This window comes from Stegostoma tigrinum, chromosome 14 (assembly GCF_030684315.1).
Source record: "Stegostoma tigrinum isolate sSteTig4 chromosome 14, sSteTig4.hap1, whole genome shotgun sequence".
Taxonomy (NCBI): domain Eukaryota; kingdom Metazoa; phylum Chordata; class Chondrichthyes; order Orectolobiformes; family Stegostomatidae; genus Stegostoma; species Stegostoma tigrinum.
Genome location: NC_081367.1, coordinates 41132595 through 41150669, shown reverse-complemented (window position 1 = coordinate 41150669; position 18075 = coordinate 41132595). Strand labels below are relative to the sequence as shown.

The following is an 18075-nucleotide window of genomic DNA, read 5'->3' as shown; positions in this document are numbered from 1 at the left end:
ACTACTAATAATAGATGGATATAGCTCTTCAGACGCGTTGTTTTGAAATGGCAATTGTATTTAACATTTCTATTGACTGTGGCTTCCCAAGTAAAGAAGATTGTTAAAGGTAGAGCAGTAAACATTTTCAATGTAGACTTCATCAAGGTGTTTGACATGGTTTTGCATAGTAGACCAGTTAGCAAAGTTAAATCACATGGAATCCAGGGGGAGCTAGCCATTTTGATACAAAATTGGCTTAATGGTATGAGACAGAGGGTGGTGTAGAGTGTTGGAGATCTGTGACCAGCGATGCACTGCAAAGGTATGTACCGGGTCAACTGTTTTTTGTCATAAATGATTTGAACTTGTATATGGGAGGTATGGTTAATAAGTTTGCAAATAACACCAAAATTGGTGATGTAGTGGACTGCGAAGGTTATCTCAGATTACAATGGGACCTTGATCAGATGAGTCAATGGACCGAGGAATTGCAGCTAGAGTTTAATTTAGATAAATATGAGGCAAGACAAACCAGGGTAGGACTTTTACGGTTAATGGTAGGGCCTTGGGAGTATTGCCTGCACCCCTAGTTCCTTGAAAGTGGAGTCACCGGTAGAAAGAGTGGTGGAGAATGTGTTTGGGCAAACTTACCTTCATTGGCCAGTGCGTGGAGTATAGGAGTTGGGATGTCATTTTGCCACTGTACAGGGCATTGGTGAGGCCGCTTTTGGAATACTGCATTTAGTTCTGGTCTCCCTGTTGTAGAGAAGATGTCGTTAAGCTTGAAAAGGTTCAGAGAAGATCGACAAGGACGTTGCAGGGATTGGAGGGTTTGAGCTTTAGGGAGAGGCTGAATAGGCTGGAGCTTTGTCCCTGGAAATCGGAGGCTGAGGGATGACCATGTAGAGGTTTGCAAAATCATGAGGGACACAGACATGGTCAACAGTCAGGGTCTTTTCCCCAGGTTTGGGGAGTCCAAAAAGGGGGGACATAGGTTCCAGGTGAGAGGGAAAGATTTGAAAGGGACCTGAGAGGCAGATTTTTTCTTAGAGTGTGGTGAGTATATAGAACAAGCTATCAGAGGAATTGGTAGAAAGGAGTACAGTAACAACATTTAAAAGACATTTGGACACAGTACCAGCTGTGAAGTTATGGTCCAGCTGTACAAAAGCCTGATTTGGTCACATCTGGAGCATTGTGTCCAGTTCTAGTCACTTCATTATAGGGAAGATGTGGAAGTGTTGGAAAAAGTGCAGAGGAGATTTACCAGAATGTTGCCTGGAATGGAGGGAAGACCTTACCAGGAAAGGTTGAGAGAGCTAGGGCTTTTCTCTTTAGAATGATAAAGGATCAGAGATGACTTGTTAGAGGTGTACATAATGATCAGAGGTATAGATAGAGTAGACAGCCAGAGACTTGTTAGAGGTGTACATAATGATCAGAGGTATAGATAGAGTAGACAGCCAGATACTTTTTCCTAGGATGGAGGTAGCTGTTACAAGGGGCATAGTTTTAAAATGAATGGAGGTAGATATAGGGGAGACGTCAGAGGTAGGTTCTTTACTCGGAGTGTGGTAGGGTTGTGGAATGCATTGCCGGGAGGGTAGTGATTTTGGCCTCATTAGGGGCATTTCAGTGGCCACTGGATAGGCATATGGATGATAGTATAAGGTAGGGGTGGAGGTTAGATAAACCTTAGGTTAAGGGTAAAAGTTCAGCACAACATTGTGGGCCGAAGGGCCTGTACTGTGCTGTACTGTTCTATGGTCTATGGTCTAATGTCACAAGATGAATTCAAATCTGAAAGGTCGCACATTACATGTTCACTCATCCCTCCACAAGAAACCTACTGTCCATCTTCATGTATCAAGCTTTTTCTTAAATCATTCTCTAATACTTCCTCTGTACAGTTCCCTGAAGTATGGAAGTGTCTTGTTGCCAAGGTTTGCGTAAATTACAACTCCAAAATGTCATATTTGTCACGTAGTTATTTTGGCAGTAATCTGAGTTGCATTTTGTTCTAAACGATATTTCAGTGCAGAAACAATAGCATTATTTTTAAGTCTGTAAGTGTTAGTAACAGTTTACATTGGCCATTGATGTTTAAGTTGTGCATTACAGGACAAATGCAAATATCTGAACAATGCAAGCACTTTCAAAGGCAAGCATAGTATTTTGAAAGAAGTTTCCTGTGTAGTTTAATAAAAGTTTAAAAGTAGTAATATGCACTCGTAAGGAGCAATACCTAAGAAAGGGCCACTATAAGAGTTAAAGAATTATAATTAGATATTTCTTGGAAGTAATTTTGTTTATTTTCCAGTTATTATGTGGGAATGTGTGGAGATGGTGCAAATGACTGTGGGGTAAGTATGACTAAAATTATAATGAGCCGAATCCAGTTAAATCCCATGAAGAAAAAATAATCTTTTTTATTTTCTTCTGCTTTAAATTGCATAAAATAGGATTTCTATAAAAGGTATATTGAAATAAGTTATGACACAGAACAAACAATAATAAGAACTAACTCTATCCCTGTGACGGTACATTGTAATGAATATTTAATGTTAATATTTGCATTCAATTAACTAACATAATACTAACAAAACTTAGGTCAGTGCTGCATGAACTATTTATTAGTTATGATACATTAATTTAATTTAGTTGATTTAGTACAGCTGCAAAATATCAGTTTTTTATCATAGTTTTTCAATTTTACAGATGAAAATGATTTTCATTGATATGAATGGAAGTGGGTAGATAATCTTCTCATGCAAGTAATGTCATTCAAAATATGGAAACAATAATTTTGGATAAATGTGCATGTTTATCTATAGTGAATGCTTCCATTTTTTTTCTGGGGATAAAGAAAGTCAGCAAGGGAAGCAAGCGAAAGCATTCACAGAATTTGCATGTAATTTAAGAACTAATCAGCTATAACAAACCAGACAGAGAAATAGGTTTCCCTAGTTTCATACGTTTCCATCTCCCAGCTCCCAGTTCTATAACCTAATCAAAATTTACTCTCAAAATCCTGTTAATGTCTTTCAGTAAGATAAAACTAGAACATTGAGGACTTATGATTCAACATAGCAATCTAGAGTGAGGAATTTAAAGGAATCAGAGATGTAATCAAATGAAAATACACAGAAATTGAGGCTCCTCTTCTGAATATTCTAAAGGTCTGTCTGGTGAGACTGCGAGCTATATCTGAATCATATGAGATGATAGGTAGGTGTGTATCTCAGGCTGTCTTCACTGACAGCCTCCTTTTTATTTGTTTCAAGCCTCAGTGAAGTGAGCTGGAAATGTCACCAGCTGAATTAACATTTAATTTAAAACAGTCTGTGGTGTGAGACAAAAATTACAATCCTGACCTGATATGCAGCAATTTAAAATAGGCCTATGACCTTTCCATATGGTCAATATATCATAAACTTGGGTATTATCATTGTGAGGGCATTTTTCCCAATTGAGAACCTTTCTTTGGCTCCCAGTCCTACTGTGCACTTTCCAGCTGAAGGTGACTATTATTACTAATTATTACGAAGAGTTCTTTCTATAGTTTGAAGTACTTGGAGCAATTGCAGCTCCTGAACTGGAAGTCAGAGATCAGACATGCTTTTCCATATGAATAGCTTGTTGATGCAAAATTAATTATGGTACTTACTAATCTTCAGGCAACCTACAGAAATTTGTTTTCAATGGTAAGTTTCCATTGTTCTGTGAAAAAATGTGATAGAAAATTTGTTCTGTAGTAACAAAATTGTATGTCAGTGATATTTGTGCATTGTAAAGGAACATATAGAAATAGCACTCTGGATTGCAAACTGACATCATCTTGGTGTGGCAGATTTATTTTCAAACGTTTGAGTTCCCAAAAGCAGCAATGATATTCAGTTGTAGAGTTTTCTTAACTAACAAAATCAGCAGATTAAGAATCCATGGAGGCACTACAAGTGTCTTGTAATTTTATTGACATTAGGATACAATGGTTTTGCAAACATCAATGCCTTACATTTTGTCCAGGGGACATAATGCAATTCTAACTGATCAAATCCTGGCCCTTGAAGAGTTGGATGGATTAGATCTTCATCTAGAACTTGTAAAATCTCAAGTCTTGGTATTTTATCTTGTTATTTACCCTTGATTTCATTAGTGGCAGAATAATCAGACTTGTTTTTCTGTTTCCAGCTGCAACCTTTATCTTTTCCATTGTCTCACTTTGCAAGAGCAAGCAAGTCTTGAATAAAATTTGTCCTTGAGAAAACTCTCTAAGCAGTAGTTAGTTCACAACATTTTCTTTTACTGCTGCAACCTTCACAGTTAATTGGATCCAGCATGCTTTCTTGTTTGAACAAGCTAATAATTTTATTATACGAAGGTTTTTGCTGAGTTGGTTTTTCTCAGCAGGATATTGATCCCAAATGTATCCACCTGAAATTTTGTTTTGTTTACATTGGACATACATGGACTATTCTTCATTTGTTCTTCTTTTAATCAATTGTCCTCTTTTAATAAGTATTTGCTTTTCTTGGAGCTCAAGGTAGGTCCTTGCAACACACTGTCCTCCCCAAAACATTCAAAGCCATTCAATAGTGAACACAAGAACACAAGGCCAGATGCCAACTCTCCGACACCACCTCCTACCACCCAAGGGTGGCACAGTGGTAGTATGGCGCACTGACCTCTACATCGCCGAGGCCAGACGCCAACTCTCCGACACCACCTCCTACCGCCCCCTCGATCATGACCCCACACCCGAGCACCAAACCATCATCTCCAACACCATTCATGACCTCATCACCTCAGGGGACCTCCCACCCACAGCCTCCAACCTCATTGTTCCCCAATCCCACACGGCCCGTTTCTATCTCCTTCCCAAAATCCACAAACTTGCCTGCCCTGGTCGACCCATCGTCTCAGCCTGCTCCTGCCCCACCGAACTCATCTCCACCTATCTGGACTACATTTTCTCCCCTTTGGTCCAGGAACTCCCCACCTACGTCCGTGACACCACCCACGCCCTCCACCTCCTCCAGGACTTCCAATTCCCTGGCCCCCAACACCTCATATTCACCATGGACGTCCAGTCCCTATACACCTGCATTCCGCATGCAGATGGCCTCAAGGCCCTCCGCTTCTTCCTGTCCTGCAGGTCCGACCAGTCCCCCTCCACCGACACCCTCATCCGCCTAGCTGAACTCGTCCTCATCCTCAACAACTTCTCTTTTGACTCCTCCCACCTCCTACAGACTAAGGGGGTGGCCATGGGCACCCGCATGGGCCCCAGCTATGCCTGCCTCTTTGTAGGTTACGTGGAACAGTCCCTCTTCTGCACCTACACAGGCGCCAAACCCCACCTCTTCCTCCGGTACATTGATGACTGTATCGGCGCCGCCTCTTGCTCCCCAGAGGAGCTCGAACAGTTCATCCACTTCACCAAGACCTTCCACCCCAACCTTCAGTTCACCTGGGCCATCTCCAGCACATCCCTCACCTTCCTGGACACCTCAGTCTCCATCTCAGGCAACCAGCTTGTAACTGATGTCCATTTCAAGCCCACCGACTCCCACAGCTACCTAGAATACACCTCCTCCCACCCACCCGCCTGCAAAAATTCCATCCCGTGTTCCCAATTCCTCCGCCTCCGCCGCATCTGCTCCCACGATAAGACATTCCACTCCCGCACATCCCAGATGTCCAAGTTCTTCAAGGACCGCAACTTTCCCCCCACAGTGATCGAGAACGGCCTTGGCCGCGTCTCCCGTATTTCCCGCAACACATCCCTCACACCCTGCCCCCGCCACAACCGCCGAAAGAGGATCCCCCTCGTTCTCACACACCACCGTACCAACCTCCGGATACAACACATCATCCTCCGACACTTCCGCCATTTACAATCCGACCCCACCACCCAAGACATTTTTCCATCCCCACCCCTGTCTGCTTTCCGGAGAGACCACTCTCTCCGTGACTGCCTTGTTCGCTCCACACTGCCCTCCAACCCCACCACACCCGGCACCTTCCCCTGCAACCGCAGGAAATGCTACACTTGCCCCCACACCACCTCCCTCACCCCTATCCCAGGCCCCAAGATGACATTCCACATTAAGCAGAGGTTCACCTGCACATCTGCCAATGTGGTATACTGCATCCACTGTACCCAGTGTGGCTTCCTCTACATTGGGGAAACCAAGCGGAGACTTGGAGACCACTTTGCAGAACACCTCCACTCGGTTCGCAACAAACAACTGCACCTCCCAGTCGCAAACCATTTCCGCTCCCCCTCCCATTCTCCAGATGACACGTCCATCATGGGCCTCCTGCACTGCCACAATGTTGCCACCCAAAGTTTGCAGGAACAGCAACTCATATTCCGCCTGGGAACCCTGCAGCCATATGGTATCAATGTGGACTTCACCAGTTTCAAAATCTCCCCTTCCCCTACTGCATCCCTAAACCAGCCCAGTTCGTCCCCTCCCCCCACTGCACCACACAACCAGCCCAGCTCTTTCCCCCCCCCCCCCACCCACTGCATCCCAAAACCAGTCCAACCTGTCTCTGCCTCCCTAACCGGTTCTTCCTCTCACCCATCCCTTCCTCCCACCCCAAGCCGCACCCCCATCTACCTACTAACCTCATCCCACCTCCTTGACCTGTCCGTCTTCCCTGGACTGACCTATACCCTCCCTACCTCCCCACCTATACTCTCTCCACCTATCTTCTTTTCTCTCCATCTTCGGTCCGCCTCCCCCTCTCTCCCTATTTATTCCAGTTCCCTCTCCCCATCCCCATCCCCCTCTCTGATGAAGGGTCTAGGCCCGAAACGTCAGCTTTTGTGCTCCTGAGATGCTGCTTGGCCTGCTGTGTTCATCCAGCCTCACATTTTATTATCTTGGAATTCTCCAGCATCTGCAGTTCCCATTATCTCCAATAGTGAACACAAGTGCTTTAGATCAGCAAACTTGGGAAAGTTGGAATGAGATTCATTACACAGCCATTATTAGTTTCTGCACAGAATCCATATTTGCAGGAGATTAAGTAGCCTCTCCACCTTCCCTCTCAACTGCAGGGGAATTCATACCACAGCCAACAAGTGAGGAAGAAAAGCTATGACACTCAGAGAAAAGACAATATATCTCAAAAAGAATAAACATGGCTACACCTACCAATGATGAACCTTCAGTCTTTAGCAGATTTCCTATTAACTAATCTCATATAACATGTGTTACTGACTGACAACTTACATAATTTTCTGCTTAGATATTTACAATTTAAAATACATACCATGGAGGAAAATTGAGAAATGAAAATACCATCTGGCTTGAAAATGAAATTCCATAATAGTTCTGAGGAAGGGTCCCCGGATCTGAAATGTTAGCTCTAAATTCTCTTCACAGAGACTTCTATTGTTGAGACTTGCTGCTGGACCTGCTGAGCTTTTCCAGCGACTTCTGTTTTTGTTCCACACAATTTTGCCAGTTTATTCATGTAAAATCAAAGATAGGAGCATAAATTTGGGATCATGATTCCATGATCCTCTTTGGTCTTGGCTTTGAAGGATCTACCTACAACTGAGTCAGCCACAGGATACTTGGAAGGGTCCAGCTGGGGATAAGCATGATCACCCTAGCTCTATCTGAAACTCGCCCGATTAGTTCAAATGAGGCTCAATATTGAAGTTCTATCAGGTCAAGAAGGACCAACACACAAAGAAACAATTTTATTGGCTTGCTGCCCATTTTGATGATGACTCTAACTTCTCAGGAATTGTTTTGCTGCTTACTTAAAGATGATCTCAGTGGAAATAATGTCTCGTTTATAAAAGCGTTTATAAAAGCATGATTTCACCAAGCCTTAAAAACACCTTGTTACTGTTAAAAACACGAAGAGATGCAGAAATGCAACAGTGAAATATTTTTATTTTTAGGCTTTAAAAACTGCTCATGCAGGAATTTCGTTGTCCGAACAAGAAGCCTCAGTAGCTTCACCATTTACCTCGAAAATTCCAAATATTGGCTGCGTGCCACAACTTATCAGGTGAGTCCAGCAGCATCACAATCAGTATAAAAATGTCATCATTTGAATAGTAAGTTCATCGTGAGATTCTTCTCAAAAATTCTTGCTTGAGCAGAGTTAACATTTAAAAAACCAATTCATGGCAAATTAACATCACTGTAATTAATTAATACAGGTCAGAATATAAGTGCTGGAATATTACAACTAATAAATACGAATGAAAATATTTAACAGGATGATTGAACATTAATATGACTGCAATTTTGCACAAAGTGAATAGACTTGGAATTTAGCTTTGTGTTTCTTTCTACGTTTCTCAAATTACTGAATGAATCAAAAGCATGTTTTATTCGTGTATTTTTATAATGAGTTGTTCTGCACTTCAAATTGCAATCATGCCATCTGGATTATTGAGAAGCATGAGTGTGGGTGCCATTTCAGTCATATAAATAAATCATTCATTGGGTAACTGCTATTCACACTTACCATACAACAGTTTTAATTTACAAGTAGGCTGGTTTTCATCATTATCACAAATTCAAATATGATTATTATCTTCAATGTTAATACCAAGAATTATATTTTCACTCATAAGTACTGACTCCAAGTGATAAGATTGCATCTGCGTCCTGCCCCAGATTTTTTAGCTAATGGCGAAATTACCATTTGCTCTCCTTAAACGTGGCTATAAACTTTCACTGTGCTTTTGCACGTTGATTTACGGAAGTTGGAGAATGTAAAGAGGGATACTGTCTGTAGGGATCTCATGTCTTCTTTTAAAAATCAATTTGAAGAGTCCTTGCTGAGACATACAAATTTTGATTTAAATCCTAACACTAAGGGAACAACGGGCTGCATGTTCAATGATGAGTGTGTGAGAGCATGCCAAGAGTAACACCAGGCACACCAAATAATTGTGAAGCTACAAAATACAGACAGCATAAATAACAAGTGTTAGACAGAACCAAGCAATTCCACAAACAATGGATCAGATTTAAAATCTGCAGTTGTGCCACATTTAGTTTAACATCAAGCCTAATTTCTGTGTTAGTTAAGTTACTTGAGAAGTTTCTGAGGGATAAGATATACATGTATTTTTGAAACACAGGGTTTGATTAGGAATAGTCGCATGACTTACAAACGGGAGATCATGCCTCACAAGTTAGAGTTCTATGATGAAGTAACCAGGAAGGTTGATGAGGGAACAGTGGTAGATGTAGTCTGTATGGATTTCAGTAAGGCCTTTGATAAGGTTCCACATGGTAGGCTGCTCTGGAAGGTTAGATGGAATCCAGGGCCACCTGGCAAATTAGACACAAAATTATCATGATGGTAGGAAGCAGAGAGTAATAGTGGAGGGATGCTTGTTGGACTGGAGGCCTGTGGCAAGAGGTGTGCCTCAGGGGTTGGTGTTGGGCCCATTGCAATTTGTTACCTACATCAATGATTTGGATGAGAATGTACAAGGCGTGATTAGTAAGTTTGCAGATAACACTAAAAATGTGGTATTGAAATTACAGCAGCACCTTGATCCGCTAGGGAAGTGGGCCAAGAAATGGCAAATGGATTTTAAGATAGACAAGTGTGAGGTGCTCTATTTTAGAAAGTCAAATCAAGGTAGGAGTATCATGGTAAATGGTAGGGCCTTAAGGAGTATAGTGGAACTGAGTTCAGGTACACGGTTCTCTGAAAGTGGAGTCACAGATGGACAGGGCAATGAAGAAGGCTTTTGGCACACTGACATTCATCAGTCGGGGTATTGAGTATAGAAGTTGGGAAATTATATTGCAATAGTACAGGATGTTGGTATGGCGGAATTTGGAATATTGTGTTCAGTTTTTGTCACCTTGCTGTAGGATGGATGTTATTAAACCGGAAAGAGCACTGAAGAAATTTACAAGGATGTTGCCAGAACTCAAGGTACTGAGCAATGGGAGAGGTTGGACCAGCTAGGATTTTTTTCTTTAGAGCATAAGAGCCTGAGGGGGGATCTTACAGAAGTGTATAAGATCGTAAGAGGCATGGATAGGGTGAATGTACTCAATCTTTTCCCCAGGATTGGGGAATTGAGGAGTAGAGGGCATCAGTTTAATTTTGTGGGAACCTGAGGGGCAACATTTTTACACAGAGGCTGGTATGTACATAAAATGAGCTGCCAGTGAAAGTGGCTGAGATGAGTACATTAACATCATTTAAAAAGCATTTGGATGAATACATAGATAGGAAAGATTTTGAATGGTATCAGCCAAGTGCAGGGAAAAGGATTTAGTGTGGTTGGACATTTTGGTTGCCAAGGACCAGATTAGGCTGAAGGGCCTGTCTCTCCATGCGGTAGGATGACTCTATGACTAGTTTTGAGTGATTGTGGATGATTAAAAAACTCACTGGAGGATGATGCTCCACAGATGTTCGCAAACTCAATATTGGGGAAGCCCAGCGCATTGGTGCAAGAGATAGGGATGAATGAAGCATCTGCAATAATCCCCAGCTGGAAGTGCCAAGTAGATGATCCATTTTGGCCTCCTCCAGTGGACCTCAGCATCACAGCACACCCTTACCCAATTTATTCCTGTATAGTTACAACACTGGCATCTACCCAGCAATGTGAACTTGCCCAGGTACATCCTGTACTCAAAATGCAGGACAAATCCAACCTGGCCATTTACCACCACATCAATCTAGTCTCGACTATCAGTGAAGTGATAGAAGGTGTCAATAAAAGTGCTCTCAAGCAGCACCTGCTTAGCCATAAACTGCACACGGACGCCCAGTTTGGGTTCCACTAGGACCACTCAGTTCCTGATACCATTACAGCCTTGATTCAAACATGAACAAAATATCTGAATTTGAGGTGATGTAAAAGTGACATCCCATGACATCAAGGTAGCATTCAATTGAATGAGGAATCAAGGAGCTCTAGCAAAACTGGAGTTCAATAGGAATCAGGAAAAAGCCTCAAGTAGGATGATGGTTGTGGTCGTTGGAAGCCACCCATCTGAGCTTCAGGATATTTCTGAATGAATTCCTCAGTGTATATGTCATAGGGTCAAACATTTCCAGCTGCTTCATCAATGACCTTCCCTCCATCATAAGGTCAGAAGTGGGATGTTCACAGACAATTGCACAATGTTCAGCACTATTCACAACTCAACAGATACCGATGCAGTCTATGCTCAAATTCAACAAGATCTAGGGAATATCCAGGTTTGGCTGACAAGTGGCAGGCAACAGTCATGCCATATGCATCTTAGGCAATGACCATTCTGAACAGGTAGGAATCTAATCATCACTGAATCCCACTATTAATGTCCTTGGAGTTACCATTGACCAGAAACTGAACTGGACTGTTCAGACATGTATACAATAGTCACAACAGCAGGTCAAGGGCTAGGAATCTTGGAGTAGTAACTTAGCTCCTAACTCCTCCAAGCTTGTCCACCAATTACAAGGGACAAATCAGGAGTGTGATGGAATACTCCCCATTTGCCTGGATGAGTGCAGCTCCAACAACACTCCAGAATCTTCACACCATCCAGGACAAAGCAGCCTGCCTGATTGGCATCACATCAACAAGCATTCCACCATTGATGCTCAGTAGCAACAGTATGTACGATCGATAAGATCCACTGCAAAAATTTGCCAAGACTCCTCCAGTAGTATCTTCCAAACCCATGACCACTTCCAGCAAGAAGGACAAGGGCAGTAGATACATGAGACCACCGTCACCTGCAAGCGTCTCACTATCCAGACTTTGGATTATATTGTTGTTCCTTCAGCATCACTGGGTCAAAATCCTGGAACTCTCTCTAATAGTTTTTTTAGGCATACCTGTACCAAATGGACTGCAGCAGCTCACCATCCTCTCAAGGGCAACTATGGATGGGCAACAAATGCTGGCCCGGCCAGTGGCTTCCACTTTGCACAAGTGGCTTTCGTTATACACGTGCTGACGTATGTGCATGATTTACACACTGAAGCCATCAGCCATGTTGGCAGCAGATAGCCTGTGTTGCCCAAGGCCACCCTTGGATTTGCCAAGGTGGATGAAATGGAAATGGCACAGTGCGCATCCATACTGGGTTTTGTCCTGCATGACCATCCTGCCTATGATCCAAACAATGGCTGGGTATTTATAGAATGCAATCCCATTCAGCTTTTGTATAGGACAGATTTGATATGTGGCATTTACAAAGCAATGTGCATATAATCAACTCTACTGTATGTCATGTGGAATCCTGCAATCTGAGCCTTTATTTAAAAAGACATTTCTAGACATAAATTCCATGGATTTTAATTGTGGTACATGAATAGCTCCTTAAGGACAGATATAATACATTCCTGTTTTTTTTAAATGGTGAGAAGCTCACAACTAAGTTTTCATTAAGGTTATAAGTATGTAGAGTTTATGTTGAATTCAGCATTGTTTAAGTACCATCTGATCCACAATAATATAAAGCTTACCACACAGTTGATAATCATTTCATATTATTCACTAATGTTATACAAAGATAAAACATACAAACACTAATTATCCTTCATGAAAAGGATAAAGGCAAGCTGGGTAGGTTTGGAAATGATAATCATTAGACATGTACTTTATTTCATATCAACAGCTTAGAGATAAACGTCTTCATTATGTTTTTTGTTCCCTAACAGGGAAGGAAGGGCTGCACTGGTGTCTTCATTTTGCATATTTAAGTATATGGCTCTCTACAGCATGATCCAGTATGTTGGGGTTTTGTGTCTATACTGGGTATGAGTAATTTTTCAAAATTATTTTTCTTGAAAAAGAATTGGAAGATCTTCATATTTTAATTCTGTCAGTAAAATTATAGAACTATGTGTCATATTCATCTCATCCTGTGGATTCAAAAGAACTCGGTTAAAATTCAGAGCACCGCTTATAAGATGTATCAAATCCATTGAGATTTGAAAGAATAAAATTAAGGCAGTCTTTTTCTGAAACAACATCAAAATACTGCAGTTGCTGAAAATCTGAAATGAAAATGCTGGAAAGGCAGGCAGGGTCCATACATCATAAAACTGTGTTAACATTTCAGATTGATCATCTTTTGTCAGAATCTTCTAAATTTTGCTCTCAATGTAAGTTCAAAAGGGTAATGATTTCCATTTGAAGAGCATGTTTTAATCAAGGACATTGAATCCACTTATTTAGAAGTACTAACTACATCAAACTGTTGAATGATATTAAAATTCTAAAGTGCACTATTTCTAATCAGCAATCTCTTTATTAAAATGCAGGTATTTCATGAAGGAAATCTCAAATTTACAGAAATCACTTATTTATTGTATTCAATTTTATTTCTTTGAACTTTAGGAAATGTTATGGTTCCATTGGATGTTTTCTGTTTGTGTAATCTTGCCCAATTTCCTAGTGTTTAAGCATTAGCCCAGTGATTAAATTTGAACAGGACAATCAAAACAAAGTTCGATCATGTCCACATCAACTACCAAACTATACACATTTTCTAGTTCAGGTGATCAATACTTTGTGTGTTGGCTGACTTTTTCCTTTCCATACAAGAATATTCAGGTCTGCTAGATTGGCCACAACAGCTGAAATCTATTAACTAAGCATGTTTAGTGTGTCAGTATGCCTTTAAAAAACGTGCTTTTGAAATCATCACTGTATCATAGAATGATGACCTGACAATATTCAGGTCTCAAATCCCATTTACCTCATCACTTGAAGCATAACACTCTTCTAGAAGCACACTGTTATTTTGTAACAAAATAGCTCAATATTAGCCAGACATTTATGTGCCTGAGGAATGTAATATTTGTGCAAAATATTTAGTTGTTATAAATGTCTGCTGGATTGTTCAGTACCAAATTATCCATGCTTCATTTCTAATGTTATTGAAGATAGTATCAGCAATGTTACCAGTTGAAACACACTTTTGGAGGAAAAGTCACGCTAATGCCCCAAGTAGTCAGCCAAGGATCTTCTCCTCTACAAGGTCCCAAAAATGATACAAATTGGCCAATTAGTCTATCAGGGAGCTTGGGCTAATCCTTTTGCATTTTCATGATTTCAACTAATTTACAAAGCAGCGTGTATAACTTTTTAATCAAATTGAGTCATTAGTTTGTTGAAAGAAATTAAGTTTGCGATCTGCATATTTAATGCAGTATGAAAATACATTTGATGTTACTTCTACTTGTGTAATGTGCAGCTTACTTGTTCTCCCAACATGACAAAAATCTTAGCAAGTATACTATTCTGAGAAGCCCTATTAAATTACAAGTTAAACATATTCAATGTATTAATATATATTTCTTTTGATTTAGGAAGCAAATACATTTGGGAATTATCAATTTTTGTTTGAGGATCTAGCTATTACAACAGTTATTGGTATCACAAGTAAGTATCTGTACAGGTGAAGCATCAATTTACTTGCACTTCGTTCAATCTAATCAACTATATTTGCTCACAATGCGTCTCCTCAATATCAGGGAGACGAGGTAATTGCTTTGCCAAACACTTACTGAGTGTTGCCAAACACTTTTAGCGAAAATAGTCTTTAATGGTCTTTGCTAATAGCATTTTCAAAGCATATTTTGAGTCATAAAACGTAGGAGCAGAAGTAGGTCAATCAGCCCATCGAGCCTGGTCCGTCATTCAATGAGATCGTGGCCGATTCTCAACTTTACTTTCCTGTCTTTTTCCCAATATCCTTTGATTCTCTCACTGGAATCATTAATTGAACACAAAGTGAAAATTCTACTGCATTTTATCAGCTTCTAAATTTTGTAAAAATCTATTTATAATTTAGAGAAATTTATAAAAAGAAAAATCTATTTATAAATTAGAGAAAAAGCATTGAATTCAGGTAATTTTTTTAAAAGTAGATTTGTCAGAAAACATAAGCATATACTTGGTATGCATGAATATCTGTGATAATATAGCATATTGATGTAAAAAATTGTAAAAGTATCGAAGAAGTTCTTTGTTTTAGTCAATTTTGGACCCAAAACATTCTATTTGTTTGTGATGGTGGAACAGGTAGGACTTGAATTCTCCCAGTGACAAACTGTCTTACTGGAAAGATAATGGTGCAATTCCTGAAAAACTACTGTTTGCCTTGTTCTCTCCATGGTTTTCTCCTATTCCTGGAAACTTGCTATTCCCACTGGAGTCAAAAGGGGAAAAATTCAACTCTCAAACTATCAACATAGAAAATTAATCAGCACTTCACCTGCTCCATTGATATCTAACACCCACCTGATGCCACATTTTAAATGGACGAGCAACCTGCACAATTGAGATAAAGATAAGCCTTCATTACTGTGCAAATTGCATCTTATGATTTTAACAGTATGTTAAATCAACCATAGTTTTAAATGAATAATGTAGAATTCCTAAATTTGGTGTGCATTATGTGATATGATACTAAGTATTGTATGTAGATCAATTGCAACCTAATCTGAAACAAAGCATTTTTAAGACAACTCTTCTTTCCATTAGCCTGTGCTAATAGAACGGAGAACCAAATATGATGTAACGTATTTTAACAGATACTTACAGTTTTGAGGTGAAAAGCACCAAAACCTCATCTATCAAAGCAGTGTTCATAATTTAATCCTTATTGTTGTTCGGTTCTTATTTTCCAACTCTTCTTTTGGAAGATAATGTGAAGTAGTAGATTTACAATTAAACAGTCCATAATGCTGCATCCATGGACAGACATAAACACCTTTTATACCCATTAAAAATTGTTTACTTTTATTTTACCTACTACAGTCCTTACGACAATGAGTGAGGAAGTCAACGGTGAAAATTTCCACTGCAAGAAAAGTGATGAAAAAGTTTGCCTTCGAAAGAAACTCATTCCACCTCCTTTGCTTTGCATTAAATGCTGGGCAAGAGGTCTGGGGTACCTTTCCAAACTCACCTGCAATTAAAATTCTTCAGTGATCAATTAATGGCACTTTAGAGTCTCATTGCACCACATACTCCATCAACTGCCTCCCTGGTGGATGAAACCGATGGGAAACCAGTATGTCCTGCCTGCTGAGTTGTGAGGGTCGCCAAATGCCCCCTGATTGGGCCAATCAGAGACACAGATCGTAGATTCCATAGAATCCCTTCAGTCCGGAAACAGGTCACTCTGCCCATTAAGTCCGCACTGATCCTTACAAGAACATCCCACCCAGCCCCATCTCCTTACCATTTCCCTTCAACCCTACATTTTCCATAGCTAATGCACCTAACCTATACACACACAAACGCTATGGGTAATTTAGAATGGCTAATCCACCTAACCTGCACATCTTTGGACTGCAGTAGGAAACCAGGGCATCCAGCAGAAGCCCACAAAGTCATGGGGAGAACGTCCAAACGCCACACAGACAGTCGCCCGATGGTGGAATTGAAGCTGAAAGTCCCTGGAACAGTGAGGCAGCAGTGCTAACCACTGAGCCACTGTGCTGTCTTTCTCTAAAAGCCAAACCCTGCCCATGCCACTCTTCCTCCAACTCCTCTGTACCCATGACCCCCACCCTGTGACAGGAAATAAAATATCACTTACCTCCTTGCCGCTTACTTTCAAGGAATAGGCCTCGATTGCAGATTTTAGTACCTTAAAGATGCCAGTCTTGACTGGCCAGCAGATTTTAGTGTTTCACACTACCAGTGTTGTCAACTGTTTGTGAGCTGATTAGTGGGTGATCAGGTGAGTCATCGCCTCACTGGGGCAGCATGGATGTAAGTAGCTGACACGCTTACTCCCACACCGAGAGACAAAAGGGAAAATCTTGGCCAATTACACTGATGCTAGTATCCCATTAGATGCCAACCCAGAATTCAAAACCAGTATTCTGGATTTCACTCACCAGGATTGACTACTCTAGAGTTTGAACCTTACCTTTCGAATTCAGAAATAGGAATGCTACCACTGAGCCAATGGTTTGCTCCGATTTGGAAGTGATAGTGGAAATGTTCCAACTTGATAAATTCTCAAGAAATCAAATTTGGTTTGCTTGCACTGTGAGTCATAAAGTATGTATTCAACAGCATAGTATGCTGTGAAGACTCTTGTTTTTCTGGTTTAAAACTGTTGAGACCTGTTGAATACATTGCAGTCATTTCACTCAATCCTAGATCTAATAGAAATAACTGTTGTGCCAGTTTGAGATTTTTAATGTTGTTATGGTCACTGTATATAATTTTTCATTAAGGAGTATTATTAAGAATATTTGGAGGATGTCACTGTGTTCTTCAGCAGGCCCCATGTATTTGTACAAATGAGCTGCTAGGAGCTAAGTCAAATCTTTGTTTGTATTTCAGTGAGCTTTAATCATGCATATCCACAGTTGGATCCAAATCAACCTCCTGGACAGCTTATCTCTCCACCTTTGCTGCTGTCGGTTATTCTTAATGTTATTCTAAGCCTGGTTTTACATGTGTTTGGATTCATAATGGTCCAGCAACAGCCTTGGTACACACCCACAGATATATACAGGTACAAGGCATTAAAATGCATTACAAAATACTTACAACAAAATTTGGGTAAAATAGGAAGAAAGTGGCTCAGTAAAAGTCTTCTCCCACCATTTTACATATAACCCTATCATCGTTCTATTTCTTTCTTCCTCTGATTCTTGTTCAACTTCCCCGTAACAGGTATTTACATGATTTTCCACAAGAATTCCTTCCGAGTTGCACATTCTAATGGCCATCTGAGTCAAGAAATTTCCTTTGAATTCCCCAGTGGGTTTCTTGCTGATTATCTTATTTTGGTGCCCTGGTTCTGGTCTAAGTTGCATGGAAAAATCATTTTTTTATCTGTCCGTCTGTTTTTTCTTTCATTATATTTCAGACTTTTATCCAGTCACCTCTTTGGAGATAAGGGTCACAGACTGTTCAATCTTTCCTGATACATATAACCGCTCAATTGTGGCGCTGTTCTGGAAAACCTTGGTTGTGTCTTCTCCAATGCCTACAATGTTTTTTAGAATAAGCAAACCAAAATTCTTCACATCACCCCTTCTATGGCTTAACGTTGGACTTAAAAAATGAATAATTGTAACAACTTGGATGATCAATAATCA

General features: G+C 40.5%; 1 protein-coding gene across 1 annotated transcript in view; it reads left to right on the top strand.

The window, feature by feature from the left end:
- Positions 1 to 18075, top strand: part of LOC125457740 (probable cation-transporting ATPase 13A4) — a 97553-nt gene that overhangs the window by 67649 nt on the left and 11829 nt on the right. The window contains exons 22-26 of the mRNA XM_059650892.1: positions 2303 to 2345; positions 7913 to 8022; positions 12658 to 12754; positions 14314 to 14386; positions 17312 to 17486. Of these exons, the coding sequence (XP_059506875.1) occupies positions 2303 to 2345; positions 7913 to 8022; positions 12658 to 12754; positions 14314 to 14386; positions 17312 to 17486 (498 nt within the window). The remainder of the gene's footprint in view (positions 1 to 2302; positions 2346 to 7912; positions 8023 to 12657; positions 12755 to 14313; positions 14387 to 17311; positions 17487 to 18075) is intronic.